General features: G+C 29.5%; 3 protein-coding genes across 3 annotated transcripts; all 3 read right to left on the reverse strand.

Moving 5' to 3' along the window:
* Positions 1–6,796: 6,796 nt before the first annotated feature.
* Positions 6,797–8,581, reverse strand: LOC106791411 (odorant receptor 63a-like). Its single transcript, XM_014757028.1, has 8 exons — positions 8,576–8,581; positions 8,353–8,465; positions 8,168–8,274; positions 7,657–8,137; positions 7,468–7,567; positions 7,285–7,395; positions 6,924–7,082; positions 6,797–6,850 (listed from the first exon to the last, which is right to left on the reverse strand). Exons 1-8 carry the CDS (start codon positions 8,579–8,581, stop codon positions 6,797–6,799), a joined length of 1,131 nt encoding a protein of 376 aa, XP_014612514.1.
* A 755-nt stretch (positions 8,582–9,336) lies between these two features.
* Positions 9,337–11,664, reverse strand: LOC106791412 (odorant receptor 22c-like). Its single transcript, XM_014757030.1, has 5 exons — positions 10,868–11,664; positions 10,426–10,525; positions 10,200–10,310; positions 9,675–9,830; positions 9,337–9,552 (listed from the first exon to the last, which is right to left on the reverse strand). The coding sequence occupies exons 1-5, from the start codon at positions 11,662–11,664 to the stop codon at positions 9,499–9,501; spliced, it is 1,218 nt and encodes a 405-aa protein (XP_014612516.1). The 3' UTR covers positions 9,337–9,498.
* A 540-nt stretch (positions 11,665–12,204) lies between these two features.
* On the reverse strand, positions 12,205–13,890 carry LOC106791413 (odorant receptor 9a-like). The gene is made up of 5 exons (XM_014757031.1): positions 13,067–13,890; positions 12,848–12,947; positions 12,643–12,753; positions 12,339–12,494; positions 12,205–12,258 (listed from the first exon to the last, which is right to left on the reverse strand). The coding sequence occupies exons 1-5, from the start codon at positions 13,888–13,890 to the stop codon at positions 12,205–12,207; spliced, it is 1,245 nt and encodes a 414-aa protein (XP_014612517.1).
* Positions 13,891–14,830: the final 940 nt, after the last annotated feature.

Below are 14,830 nucleotides of genomic sequence, written 5' to 3' on the forward strand. Positions count from 1 at the left end.
ACAAGATCTAATCCCTTATTGGCAGATAAACGATACCATTCAACGTTGTAGGATGCTGCACCAATTTTTCTGCACTGTTAGCGGGTCAACGCTTAAAACCTGAAGTTTAAAATATTGAGAAAAAAAAATAAATTGCAGATATAAAAATACCTGATCAACGAGCAGCTCACCGATGTAACAGAATATAAAAATATTGAACGTGAAAGAAATTAGAAGAATGAGATATGTTAGAATAGCAACGGTGTCGTTATTATTCCATTCCTAAAAAAAGAAAAAAAGAAAAATCATTTAACAATTCTTAACAAAACGATAAATGAACAATTAATCACAATGATTACCGTCATGCAATAATATTGAAGAAGACAAATAATCAACGTCGATGCAACTAATTCCATCAGACAAACTTCTCGCAAAACTTTTTCTATTTGTTTGGAAAATCTACGAATATTTCTTTTCTTTTTTTAACATGAATTTATATCACAGAGAATAGGATAATATAAAAATTAGGTATTCAACTATTATACTAAATAAAATGTTTATTTTTTATTTTTTTTTTTTTAAATATATAAAAATCATAAATATCTTACCTAAGTACTTTGACATGATCCTGAATAATAATAGCCATTCTATCAGCGACTAAAGTATTTTTATTTGTTTTACCATCAACGAGATCATCCAATCGAGCTAAGATAATTTCTACTTGACCACAAATATGGCTTACAAAGGTAGCCGCCAAGCTACAGGTGGCTGTGGTTATATTGTAAGTGATCAATGCGTATATACAATGTGTACAAAAAATGATCTCATAAGTTGGACTAATTTGTGATTCGAAAAATTTATCATATCCGGGATAAGTCAAAGGTCTTATCGTATGATTTTCATCGATCCTTTGACGCGAGAACAATGGCATTATTGTATGATAAGACATACCACCACTGTAGAGAAAACTGGCACATAAAATGGTAAGATTTCGACCTACCGTAGCATGTTTAATCATAATCCTTCGATAATTAGGATCCTTAACGTATTGCCAATCTTTTTCCATATAATAAATGCACCGACCAATGGCGTTACCTTTGATACCAAGATAACAATATTTTATTGTTGATGTTAGACAAAAACCAACCGGTCCGAAAAGTTTCAATTTAATATTAATATTTTGTTCGTATATCAATGTATGCAATCCGGATGGTATCAGGACGAAACACAAACATGTAAAGCATGTTATACCAAGGAAAATCGATACAATGATTTGTTTTTTCGTAGCACCTGGATATATCAATGGCCAAATACCGATTGGTTTAAGAACCCAACGACAAAATTGTAACGCGTATTTAATATCCTTTTGATAATGAATATTTCTTATTATTGTGTGTGTGTCACGGTGTGTGTTTGATCGATCGTGCATTATGACGGTTTGCGTGCACGAGACCGACTGAAACTCACTATAGGAAAAATGTCATCTCTTTTTGCTCCCACAACTTTGTTAAATGACGCGCAAGCGCAACCTATTGCATTTACCTTTCACGTTATTCATATTTTTACTCTCGATCATGCGAATAGAGGAAGGATTGTGTATGTATTTGTGCCTGAGTCTGTGCATGATAAGTTATTATAGTGTAAGTGAGTAAATTGCGAGGATATAAAAGGGAAGAACTTTTCTATTGTGATGTGGGGGTTGAAAAGTGGAAATAACTCGAACCAGGGAATATCATCCTGGATTACTTTCGAGAAATTTATTCGTTGGAATGAGTTTAAGTATTTTTATGCGTGTATGAACTCTATCGTAATATGGATTAAACTTTCTTTCTTTCTTTCTTTCTTTCTTTCAGATGTAAGTCATCGAACAGATGATGTTAGTTTAAAAGTTATCGATGAATGAAAATACTTTCGTATATTCTAGTAACGATTTAGGTTTTTACTTTTTTTAGAATATATGATTTATATATATTGTAAATCATTTATTATTTTTCTTCACTGCGTTTTTTTTTTTTTGGGTTTTTTTCTTTTTCTTTCGTGCGTGAAATCTATCAATTACTTAACAATTCGTAAAAATAAGAATAATTTAATATTATTATAATAATAAACTATTTTTTCTCAGGATATCCGGGAAGTTACTGTTCGTAGCATATTTAAATACGTGACCGATGCTTTGATTACCTGTAATTAATTATATATACAATTGGTTTTTTTGTTTTTTTTTTTTTTGATAATTAATTTAATGGAACTGATTTTGAATGTTTTTTTTTTGTTTTTTTGTTTTGTTTTACTTACGTCACCAAAACTGGATAAAGATAATTCAACAAATTTTCCAGCAGAAAATTTTCCGGATGACGCGGCCATCGATATTATTAGTTTCATGGCCATACCTTCCTTTCCAGGTAATCTGTACCAATTGATCATATAAGACGCCTCACCAACTTTTCTGCACTGTTATAAGATTTCTTTTCATGATCAAGTTGATTATATTTAGATTTGTTAAATATATATTGCTTAAAAAACGATGTCTCGGGATAGCTGTAAGAGTTTCGCAGTGTTTTCCGTAAACAATTGCGAGATTGTTGCAAGATCATGCAAAGAAGTTGAAAAAATTGATTACCTGTTCCGTTAAAAGTTCTCCTATATAACAAAATATAAAAATATTAAAGCCAAATGATATGAGCAGGGTGAAATATGCCATAGTTCGTACAAAATCACCGATACCATCCTAAATAAATCATGCAATTAACGATTAAATGAAATACAATCAAATTGCATAAAAATACATTTCTTATTAATTTATATTTTTGTTGTTATTGTAATATAATAAATGATATATACATACGAGAAGACAATAATAACCGAGAAGGCATAGATTTAATGTACATCCAAATACTTCTACGATTGATATTTCATTTAACAAATTTTCTGTTAAAGATATAAAACTGTAAAAACAATTCAAACAATTTAAACAAATATATTCTGACTCTGTATTTGTTCTAATATTAAATATGCAAAAATCTAATTGTGTGCCATACTCGAAGTTTCAGAGATTGAAATTAAAAATTCAGATTAAAATAATGATTAAAATTACCTTAACAATTGTACATGTTTTTTAACAATTTCAGCCAAACGTTCATTCGTATTATCATTTTGATCAACACGTCCATCTATCAGATATTTTAACCAGGTAATCAATACCTCTAATTGACCGCAGATATGCATAACGAAAACAGCAGCAATACCACAAGCACCAACAGTTATTGTATTAACAACCATACCTAGGGAACCTTGAATAACTATCATGAACTCGTTGATAGGACTCTGACGAGCGTCAAACATAATACTTGGTATAGGATAAACCAAACGTCTATACGTAATATTATCCGCAACTATTTTAGTTGCAATTGGTACAATAAAACGATACATGGATGATCCACCAAACATAAATAGTGCACTAATTATAACTAATCTACGACCGAATGTAGCATAATCTAGCATGATTTGACGATCCTCCGTGTAACGAACGTTCCTCCAATCCATTTTGATAAGATCTATGCCATTCTTAGTATTACTTTTTCTAATTAACAATGAACTATATTTTATAAATCCCATAATGAAAAAGCTAATCGAACCGGTCATCCTAATTCGCGATTTAAAATCGTGCAAATCAACTAACGTGTAAATACTGCAAACAGTTATTAATAAAACAATTACACCGAAACAAAATAGATTTTTTAATATCGACAAATATTTATTTAATTTATTCGTATTATTTGATTCGGGCCATACGCCGAACGGTAATAACAACCAACGAATTAATTCGATACTGTAATTGTAATCCTGTTTGTAATATTTGTTTAAATATTCGTTCGGATTTGGAAGGATGTCGTCAGATGGACTTAGACCTGCCATCGCTAGGGATCGATTTGTACTGAAGGGTTTGTTGGGAATATTTCTTTTTCTACTACTAATACTAATACTAATACTACTGGTAATACTTCTACTATTACTAATACTTTTAAAGTAGTGAAACATCTCTCTCTTTCCAAGAGCGCGTGCGCCACTTTGATTCTAAAAAAAATAGTTCAAAGGGGAGTTCAATGTAGGGTAAGGTTGATTACTTCATATATGTCTTTGTATTTGAATGATCAAGTTATATGTGTGCATGCTTAGAATATTATTTTAAATTTGTGCGTATCATCGATGAGAATATTTATTGCAAAGTATTTTTTTTTTTTTATATATATTTATAAATGCATTGTGTGTTAATTGTGTCTAACGTTTTTGATTGGTAAAAAATGTAATATCAATAAGACGAAGTGTTTTGTTAACAGATACATTTAATAGAACTTTTAATTATTTTGAATAGATTATTTTTATTTAACACTATATTATATTATATATAAATGAAAAATTTCTATTTTAAAATATATTTTTACGATGTAACAGCACGAAGCATATTCAAGTAACCGACCGAAGTTTTAATAACCTATGACACACGTATTTTGTATTGTTCTCTCGTTAAATATTTTATTTATATATAAAAATTATAAAATATGAAAATAAAATTTTGTATAGACGGGGGAAAATACTCACGTCGCCAAAACTTCTTAAAGATAATTCGACGAATTTTCCGGCGGTGAGTCTGCTCGATGACAAGGACATTGAAATGATTATAATTAGACTGAGTGCTTTTTTTCCTTTCAGTTCGTACCAATTGATCATGTAAGCTGATTCTGCCATTCTCTTGCACTATATTTTTACACGATTAAGTTCGCACGTTACATTTCTTTTCGTTTTTTTTTTTTTTGTACTTTCGTGTATTTAAACAAATTCATCTTTTTCATCGCATCGTTTTAATTCGTATTTAGAATATATTTTCCTAACACGTTCAAATTTATTTTCTATCCACGCGCGATTAATGTTCTCGTAATTAAATTAATTAATATTAGATTCTTGTTTAAAAACACGCAACAAAAAACCGCACGAACTTATTGGTCAATCCGATAAGATAGTAAGATAAAAATTTGTAATTAATATTTCAATGATTTAATAATTTTTATTTAATATCATTTAATCGTACCTCTTCAGCAAGTAGTTCACCAATATAACAAATGATAAATATATTGAACATAAATGATGTCAATAGTGTAACATAAGCGAATATATTAATCGCATTAACATGATTCCATCCCTGAAATTAGACTGAAAATACCATAAATATCAAAACTAATGAACTATAATTCAAAAACAAATGCAACAACGAATTCAAAAACACAATCTACCCTAATCATATAATATCCAACCATACACATATTCAAAGTACATGCGAGGATTTCAACCAGAGATATTTCGTTCATCGAATCTTCCGTATACGTGATAAAACTGAAAATAACGAATTTTATTTATTCATTAAAAAATAAAAAATTAAAAAACATAGAACATAATAAATAATAAACGATGCGATACTTTAATACTCTAACGTGTTTTTTAACAATGTCACTCAATCGATTATCAACAGAATTATTTTCTTCGGGAAATCCATTGATCAAATGATTTAACCAACCCATTAAAATCTTCAATTGACCACAGGCGTGAAGAGAACAAATGGCAACGAAACTGCATGAACCAGCTGTTATTGCACTCGTGATAAAACCACAAATGCATTGGGTTAATAACATTAACTCATTGGCTGGACTTTGACGTGCATCGATGATAACTTTGGAGACGGGATATGCTAATGGTCTGAACGTTAAGTTACCTGCTACCAATTTAGGTGAATTTAATGGTACTACAACGCGATATAAAAACAAAGCACCGAAACCAAATAATGCAGATATGACAACAATACGTCTACCAATTTGAGCACTTTCTAGCATAATTCGACGATCTTCCTGACGTTTAACACCTTTCCAATCGACTTGAATATGATTCAAGCAACGTTTGATCTCATTTTCGTGTAATATCAATAACCAATATTTGATCAGTGTTCCTGTTGTAAACGTTACCGGTCCTATTTTGCTTAATTTAGCTTGTATGTCTTGCACGTCCAATAATATATACAAAATTGTACTAATTAATATGAAACCGATCAATGAAGTATGTAATAAATTTAAAAATCTTGCCAATAGTGTATCGAATAAATGAACGTTTTCATTTTTAGGCAATATTCCTATTACTTTTAACAGCCAACGATTTAATTCCATACTGTAATTTAAATCTTTTTTGTAATTTAAATTAGTTATCGATAAACAATTGGGATTCATGCTATCAGTTGCCATCGTTCTCGATGATCGATACTAAACTGACACAACAACCCTTCTTAGTCGAGAGTATATAACTGAACACCGAACAATGCAGTACACAACACACACCCCCAATGTTCAGGCGCGTGCGTTACTTTCCTTTTTTCTTTTTTACTTTTAAGAGAGGGGAGAAATTATAGGAAAAGGTTTGTTCTCCTATCCGTATACGCAGTTATACTTTATACAAGTAACTGTGTATACGTTCACGTGTATCGAGATCTTGGAATAATTCGATGACTATGACCATAATCATTCAACTTTTGTTCTATTAATACGTAACAGTGAATTTTTGTTCTTCAACTCAACGTCATTCGATGAATATTCTTGTAAAAGTATTTTTCAGAAATTTGTGATTTAATTGTTTATAAAATTATTAAAAGGAACAATCAGTAACACCGTTGTTTCATGCAAATAATAAAAACGAGTATATAATTAATAATATATATGATCAATTCGTTATTTGATATTTTTCTATATACAGTGAGTTTAAGCTTTCTAATTGTGTATTTTTAGGAAGTTACCGTTCGAAGCATGTTCAAATATGCGAATGACGTCTTTACCAACTGTAAAAAATGTTACGGTGTTATTTTGTGTGTATTGAAAATTTGTGTAATAATGAAAAATAATATAACGTACGACACCGAAACTGCTTATAGATAATTCGATAAATTTTCCAGCTGTTAATCTATGCGAAGATAAGGACGATACTGCGATGATTAATATTAGAAATAATCCTTGTCGTCCTTCAAATCGATACCAATCGATCATGTAAGTTACGTCTGCCACTTTTCTACACTAAAAAATATTTTCATTTTTTATTTTATTATAAAGAATATAAGTTAGAAGATTTAAATCTCAGATATTATATCTATTTACAAAAAAAATTCAAAACTATGATCTCTAAATGATCAAAAAAGTAAATATTTATTGTTATTAATTTTAATAATTTCTGACTCAAAAAGAAAAATGTATATTTAAATAAAAATCAAATCATTACCTCGTCGCTAAGTATTTCACCAACGTAACAAAATATAAAAACGTTGTATGCAAAAGATATTATTAAAATCGTATAAGTTAACGTATGAAACAAACTATCCTTATTCAAACCCTACAATATAAAAATAATCTATAATTTATAATAAAATATAATATATAAAATAAATATAATTAACACACCCACCATGATCAAATAATATTCTAGCATACACATGTTCAGTGTACATCCTAATACTTCGATTAGAGAAATGTTTTGTAAAAATTGTTGTATAAATGATATAAAACTGCAAAGAACAAAAGTTAAACATTTAATTCAATCGACACCCATACACACACACACACACACACACATATAAAACATCATAATCAATACCTTAAAATTCGTACGTGTCGTTGTACCCAATAACTTAATCGTTCCTCGACATTATTATTTTCATCGGATCGTCCAGTAACCAAATAATTCATATAAGACATTAAAATTTTCAGTTGACTACAAGCATGCATAGTTGAAACAGTCAACATACTGCAACAGCTAACCGTAATTGTACTCATGACCATACCAGCGAAACATTGCAAGCAGATCATAATCTCATTTGTTGGACTTTGACGAGTATCCATGATGACCTTGGAAATGGGATAGGCTAAAGGCTTGAAAGATATGTTACCTACTACAATTTTTGGTGAAAACACTGGTATAGTTACACGATAAATGATTACACCGCCGAATGCAAAAACTGCAGAAACGAGGATCAAACGGCGACTAAAATCAACGTATTCGAACATTATTTGTCGTTCCTCGACACGTTTAACATTTTTCCAATCGTTTTCCATGTAATTGAAACAATATTTAATATCTTTCTCGTGTATTATCAATAATGAATATTTCGTTAATATCATAACGCAAAATGATAATGAACCGACTTTGCTTAATCTTACTTGTATGTCTTGCACGTCTACGATTAAATAAAGTACCGCGGCAAAAAAGAAAAAACTGATATATAAAATGCAAAATAAATTGATCATTCGCGATATTATTATTTCGATCAATGATGTTTCCATTGTTTTAGGCCATATTCCAATCGGTTTCAATAACCAACGATTTAATTTAGTCGCGTATTTCATGTCCTCTTTGTAATTTTGATTGTACATTTGTTTTATATATGGTAATCCCCTTATATAAAACTATGATATGTGAACTATTCTCGTTATTGGTTGAGGTATAACTGAAGACCTTATAGCTTTGCTTCTTTTTAATGATCTGTTTAAAAGTCATTTATGGCGCGTGCGCGAACCGACATCGTTCTTGTTTTTTTTATTTTTCTATTTCGAAAGAACAAACTAAGTTCCATTTCTATTCGTCTACGCGTATTATACTGGTCGCTTAAATATATCGTGAATTATAATATTTATTTTTTAAATAACTTTCTCGAGAGAGAGAGAGAGAGAGAGAGAGAGAGAGAGAAACCGAAACGCAGACATATTTGAACGATTTTTATATTTATTTGTTTTAAAGAAAATCAAATTGTTTTATTGTACAATTTGATTTAGTTACGATTAAAAAACACGCGAACGTTATTAATATTTTTATTTTTTTTTTGATAAATCATATAATCAATCGTGTAATAAATATATTTTTATTGTGTGTTGTTGCAGTTGGAGAGATTTCATGGGACAAGAATTATTGGTGTGTGGAAAATTGTTTTTTGTTTCAAATTAATTCATCGAGTAAGTCTCTGCTATTTGTGTTTATTTTTAATACGTTGTTTTATATTTTTTTTACTCGTTATTAGACAAAGTATATATCATAGTTCGATTTTATTTTTTATGATTCAGTGGTCGTCGCGTTTTCTATAGAAATATGTTATTAAAAAATTAGATTAATATTGAGTAATAATACGAATAGAATATTAAAAAAAAAGGATTAATATAGTAAATGTTTAATTTTAATTCATACGCGAGTTGTTCATAAATTTGTTTTTTTTTTGTATATTTTATTTATTTGATAATCACAGTTTTGTTTTTGTTTTTGTTTTTATGAAAAAGAAAAAAAATATATATTATGTCATCTCTACATAAATCACATAAAAATAACTTGACTATGATTTTCTAGAACAAATTCTAATTGTTAATTACTAAGAAATTCATACAATCGAATGTGTATGATATCGATTTACTTTTGTTTTATTCGTTTTAAAAATGTCTTCCAAAACTTTCCTTAAGTAGTCACAGTTCGTAGCATATTCAAATAAGCAACCGATGCTTTGATGACCTAAATACGAATATATAATAATAATTATTATATTTATTATTATTATTTAAATATTTCTAAGATTTGTACTACATTGAAAAATTCGTATAAAATTTGTATTGTTTTTATTATTAATTACTCACGTCACCGAAACTACTGATCGATAATTCGACAAACTTTCCAGCAGTTAATTTTATCGATGACGACGACATTGCGATAATTAAAAGTAACGCAAGACTTTTTTTTCCTTGAAGTCGATACCAATCGATCATATAAGTTGCTTCCGCTACTTTTTTGCACTATTTATATAATATTTTTATGAGAGATTTAATAATTTTATTTTGCATTTTTTCTATCCTTTAAATTTATGTATTAAAGTAGTTTGAAAGAGTTACGAATTGTTTTCTTGAAAGAAATTATGGATAATATATATATTATATTAATAAAAAATTAACGTAAATAACATTTTTCCATTTACCAAAATTTATAAGAATTCCTCTCTCCCACCCCTTCTTATTATTCCCCCTTTTTTTTTTCATTTTTAATTAACGCAAAAATGAAGTGGGATATTAGTTTCTGAGAAAACAATTTGTTATCTCTCGTTTATTTTTTTTCTTTTAATTACCCCTATAATACCTAAAATTATATAAGTTTGAATATAATTCTACCTCTTCGGCAAGAAGTTCACCAATATAACAAAATATAAATATATTATATGCAAAAGAGATAATCAGTGCAATATATGTCAAATCAGAGACCATGTCTCCCTTATCCCAACCCTGTAAAAATTTGTAAAGACTGTTACATTTTTAGGATTTTGTTTCAGAAATTGAAAGAAGAAAACTAATATGTGAAAATGTAATATTAAAATATAATAATGATTTACAAGCATACCGCAATAAGATTATATCCAAGCAAACATATGTTCAATGTGCATCCTAATACTTCAACGAGAGAAATTTCTTGCAAAAGTTCTTCGGTAAATGCAACAAAACTGAAAGAAAAATACTGCAAACGTTACATTCGCTTAGATAATTATTTTGTTCAAATAAAATAACAGGTAAAATATTTAATTCGCATAAGAATCGTAGATGAAATTGTAATGGTACATTTAAAATGATTTGGTGGTTATTTTTTATTAAATTTTCATGATATAAAAAAAAAAGATATTGTTTTTGTGCTTAACAGAGAACATCTCATTAGTTTATTCAAATTTAAGCAACAATGTGTAACATAGTTTAAATAATCATATTGAAAAGTATTGTTAATTCAAATTACACCATCACATTTTCTTCTACTTTTTAAATACAATAAATATATAAAATATTTTGTATACCTGAGAACACGTACGTGTTGTTGAATAATATCGGTTAATCTATCATTGATAGTATCATCTTCATCCGGTCTACCATCGACAAGATTATCCAAGCAAGACATCATGATTTTCAATTGACCGCATGCGTGTAATGCAAAAACAGCAGCCAAACTGCAAGCACCCACGGTTACGGCGTTCATGACAAAACCGCATAAACATTCTAACGGTATCATCAATTCGTTTGCTGGACTTTGACGGGCGTCAACGAAAATCTTCGACATGGGATAAGCTAACGGTTTGAAAGTATAATTTCCCATGACAACTTTAGCCGATGTTAGTGGTAATACAACTTGATAAAAAAAAACACCGCTGTAAGTGAATGCACCTGACACTATTACGATACGACGACCGAAAAGTGCACTCTCTATCATTATTTGTCGATCGCTTTCGCGTTTAACATTTTTCCAATCGTTTTCCATATGATTTACGCAACGATTAATATTTTGTTTACGTATTACAAACAACCAATACTTAGCCAATACCATCAAACAAAAACTTATTGGTCCGATTGTTTTCAATTTCATTTCCATATTTTTTTCGTCTACCAAAATGTAAAGCGACGCGGATATTAATAAAAAACCAATCAAGGATGTACATATTACGTTTATTATACGATACAATATTATTTCCATCCAAGATACGTTTAACGGTGCCGGCCAAACACCTATTTGTTTCAATAACAAACGATTCAATTCTATACTGTAATTCAAATCCCTTTTGTAATTTTGATTTTTTATAGATGCCCATTTGTTGACCATTTTCTATGATCAAAACGATACATACTGAAACTTTACAATTTCATTCTTATTATTTTTTCCTCTCGTGTGACCGGTTAAGTTACAACGGGAATGAATGCGCAAACGCAATATTAGGGGCGGTGCTATATGACAGGTGGTGATTGAACTACAACTACGAGTGGGTGGATTTCTTGCTCTCTATTTCACATGACTTTCGTTAGTGTAACTCGTAACTGTGCTCAATTACTTGCTTCTGCATTGTCTAATCTCTTACCGATAATCGTAAGTTTTTTTCTCTACAATATTATTTTAACGTAAAATTCGAACCTAATTATTTTCAAATATTCCTTTTTTTTTTTTTTTTTCCCTACGTTGCTAAATATTAAACAATAACATACAAAATTTTGTTGGTATCTTTTTGAGTGTACGTAAAGAAACATTTTGTTAATGAGAATGACTATTAGTTTTGTGTTTTCTTCTACTTTTTCTTTTCCTATTGTTTTTTTTTTTTTTTTTTAAGTTGTATAATAAATCACAAATAGATAGTCCAAGCCAAGTTGATTAATATGAGAAAGTACGTAACATATTTAAATAAGCTGTCGCCGATTTGATAACCTAAACATTAAACATTACGATTATTGAGAAAATTTCGGAATAAAATGTTCGATATACGAAAATGTTTCTACAATACTTACGCTGCAAAAACAGACCAACGACAATTCGAATAATTTTCCTGCGGTTAATTTTAATGGGGCGTTTGACATAGCTATGAGAAGCGTCAAATCGAGGGCTTTTTTTTTTGGCAAACGATACCACTTTATCATGTAGGAAGTCAAACCAACATTTTCACACTGTCAAAATAATTCAACGATTATGCATTATGCATTATGTGTTTGTAAAAAAAGATAATTTTTTTATTGCATAACAATCGTTCGGGCAAACAAAACGTATATTTTAACGAAAGTATAAATATTAAAAAAAAAACAAAATTATGCATACCTGTTCAACAAGTAATTCCCCGATGTAGCACAATATGAAAATGTTAAAAGTAAATGAGATCAATAATGAACAATAAGTCAACATTCCAACAGTTAATTTATGTTCCCATTCCTGAAATTAATTGAACGTTGCAAAATATACGTATTGTTTTAAAAACAAATTCCTTTCGTATATTTCAATAAACATAAATTTATGATTTTCCTACCATTATCATATTATATCCCAAAAAGCAAATATTCAACGTATATCCCACCAATTCGACGAAACAAATTTCATTGAACAATGCTTCGATTTGTGCTATAAAACTAAATATAATTATAAATTTCATCGCGACACACAGATCGAATTAATTCAAATAATAATTCTGATTATTTTTTCAGTTAAAATCGTAATAAATATCAACGGGAAAAGAAATTCAACTCACTCGAGTATTCGCAAATGATGTTCAATGATGTCACCCAATCGTTTATCAGAAGAATTAAGATTACTTTGTTTCTCACCGTCAACGAGATCGTCCAATTTCCTCATGAGAACTTTGTATTGTCCGCAAGCGTGCGTTACAAATATGCATAACAAACTGCAAGCACATATAGTAACGGAATAAATAACGTAACCAGCTAAACATTGTACAAATTGGACGATCTCAAAGTAAGGACTAGTTCTTGGATCTAATAATTTCCGATAAATCGGGAAAGATAATACTCTTATTGTTTGATTATCAATTATTTCAGTTCTTTTAGTATAAAGTGGCATCACGGTGGAAAAAAATATTCCACCGCCGTACATGAATACTGCACAGAATATGACCATCGATCTACCAAATTCTGCATTCTCAATAACGATCTTACGATCGTCTTGTAAATTTTCAGCGCGTTCCCAATCGGAACGAATATGTTTGACGCATTTTGCAATGGCCATTCCTCGTGACGTTAAAATATAATATTTGATAGCTGCCATAACGCAGAAACTTAGGGGACCTATTATCTTTATTTTTGAATTGAGAACACTCTCACGACCAAGAAACGTAACCAGTGCACATGGTATCAATAAAAATCCTATTAAACAGCTACTGATCGTTGTCAAACTAATGGAAATCATTTTTTCTAGAAAAGTAACGTTCAACGATAGTGGCCAAGCACCGATTGATTTTAAAAACAAACGACTCAATTGAATACTGTAATTCCAATCTTTCGCTGGTAATTCTTTTAATGATTTTCTTTCAGATAATGTTGGTGATAAATTCAGCATGATGTGTATTGTACGGAAACAAAGTACTCACTGGTAAAAACTTTTTATGCTTAGTTAGATTGATTGATTCCTTAGSATTCTACTTCTCGCGCATGTGCAACCATACGATGAAAGGATTGAGAAAGWTATTGTATAGTTTTATTGAAATGTCATATCCTTCTGTTGGTTAGTTTACTTTCTCCCTTCGAAGGGCGTGTATATACGTGCCGAGGAAAGGTGGCATTACGATTACTAATAACACTTTTATTCCAAAGGGTTTATAGGTCATGGAGTTTATATACTTTCTTTTTTAATATACTGAAGAAAAAAGGGTTCATTCGTGATGGGGTAAATTTGATTATTCCTGTCGGAAATTCGTTTCAATTTTTGTTAGCAATTAAAGGGGATAGATACTCGTATAATATTTTTTAAAATACACATGTTTTTATTTATGCACGTATAATGCAATTTTTTAATTATAATGATGTTTTAGTTTTGTTTCGTTTCTTTTTTTTCTTGATATTTTATTTGTTTATCATTTTATGTGAGTTTTTTTTATGYTTGATACTTAAATATGCCAATGATGTTTACACGACCTAAAACAATAATCGTTTAAATGACATTTTATGATCGTACTTATATTAATTGTWAAGTCAATGTTTTTCGTGTGCTTTATATTGGCAAATGTTGATTTTTTAAAAATATATTTAGCATAAAATCGATTGAATTTTACAGATGTTGTTATACGAATTTCTTACGTTGTTGAATGTTGGCATACGCAAGGGAATAATTTTTCCAACAATAAATCCAGTCGTCTGGTAATCGTAAGTTTATTTTTTCTACATAATTAAACGTAAAACAAACATAATCATTATAAGATATTCATTTTTATATCGTACAACATTAATAAAAATAATTATTTATCGATTATTATGCGCGTATAAGTAAAATATTTTGATTG

The sequence above is a fragment of the Polistes canadensis genome, unplaced genomic scaffold (genome assembly GCF_001313835.1).
Source record: "Polistes canadensis isolate GaletaPanama2010 unplaced genomic scaffold, ASM131383v1 scaffold_305, whole genome shotgun sequence".
NCBI classification, from domain to species: Eukaryota; Metazoa; Arthropoda; class Insecta; order Hymenoptera; family Vespidae; genus Polistes; species Polistes canadensis.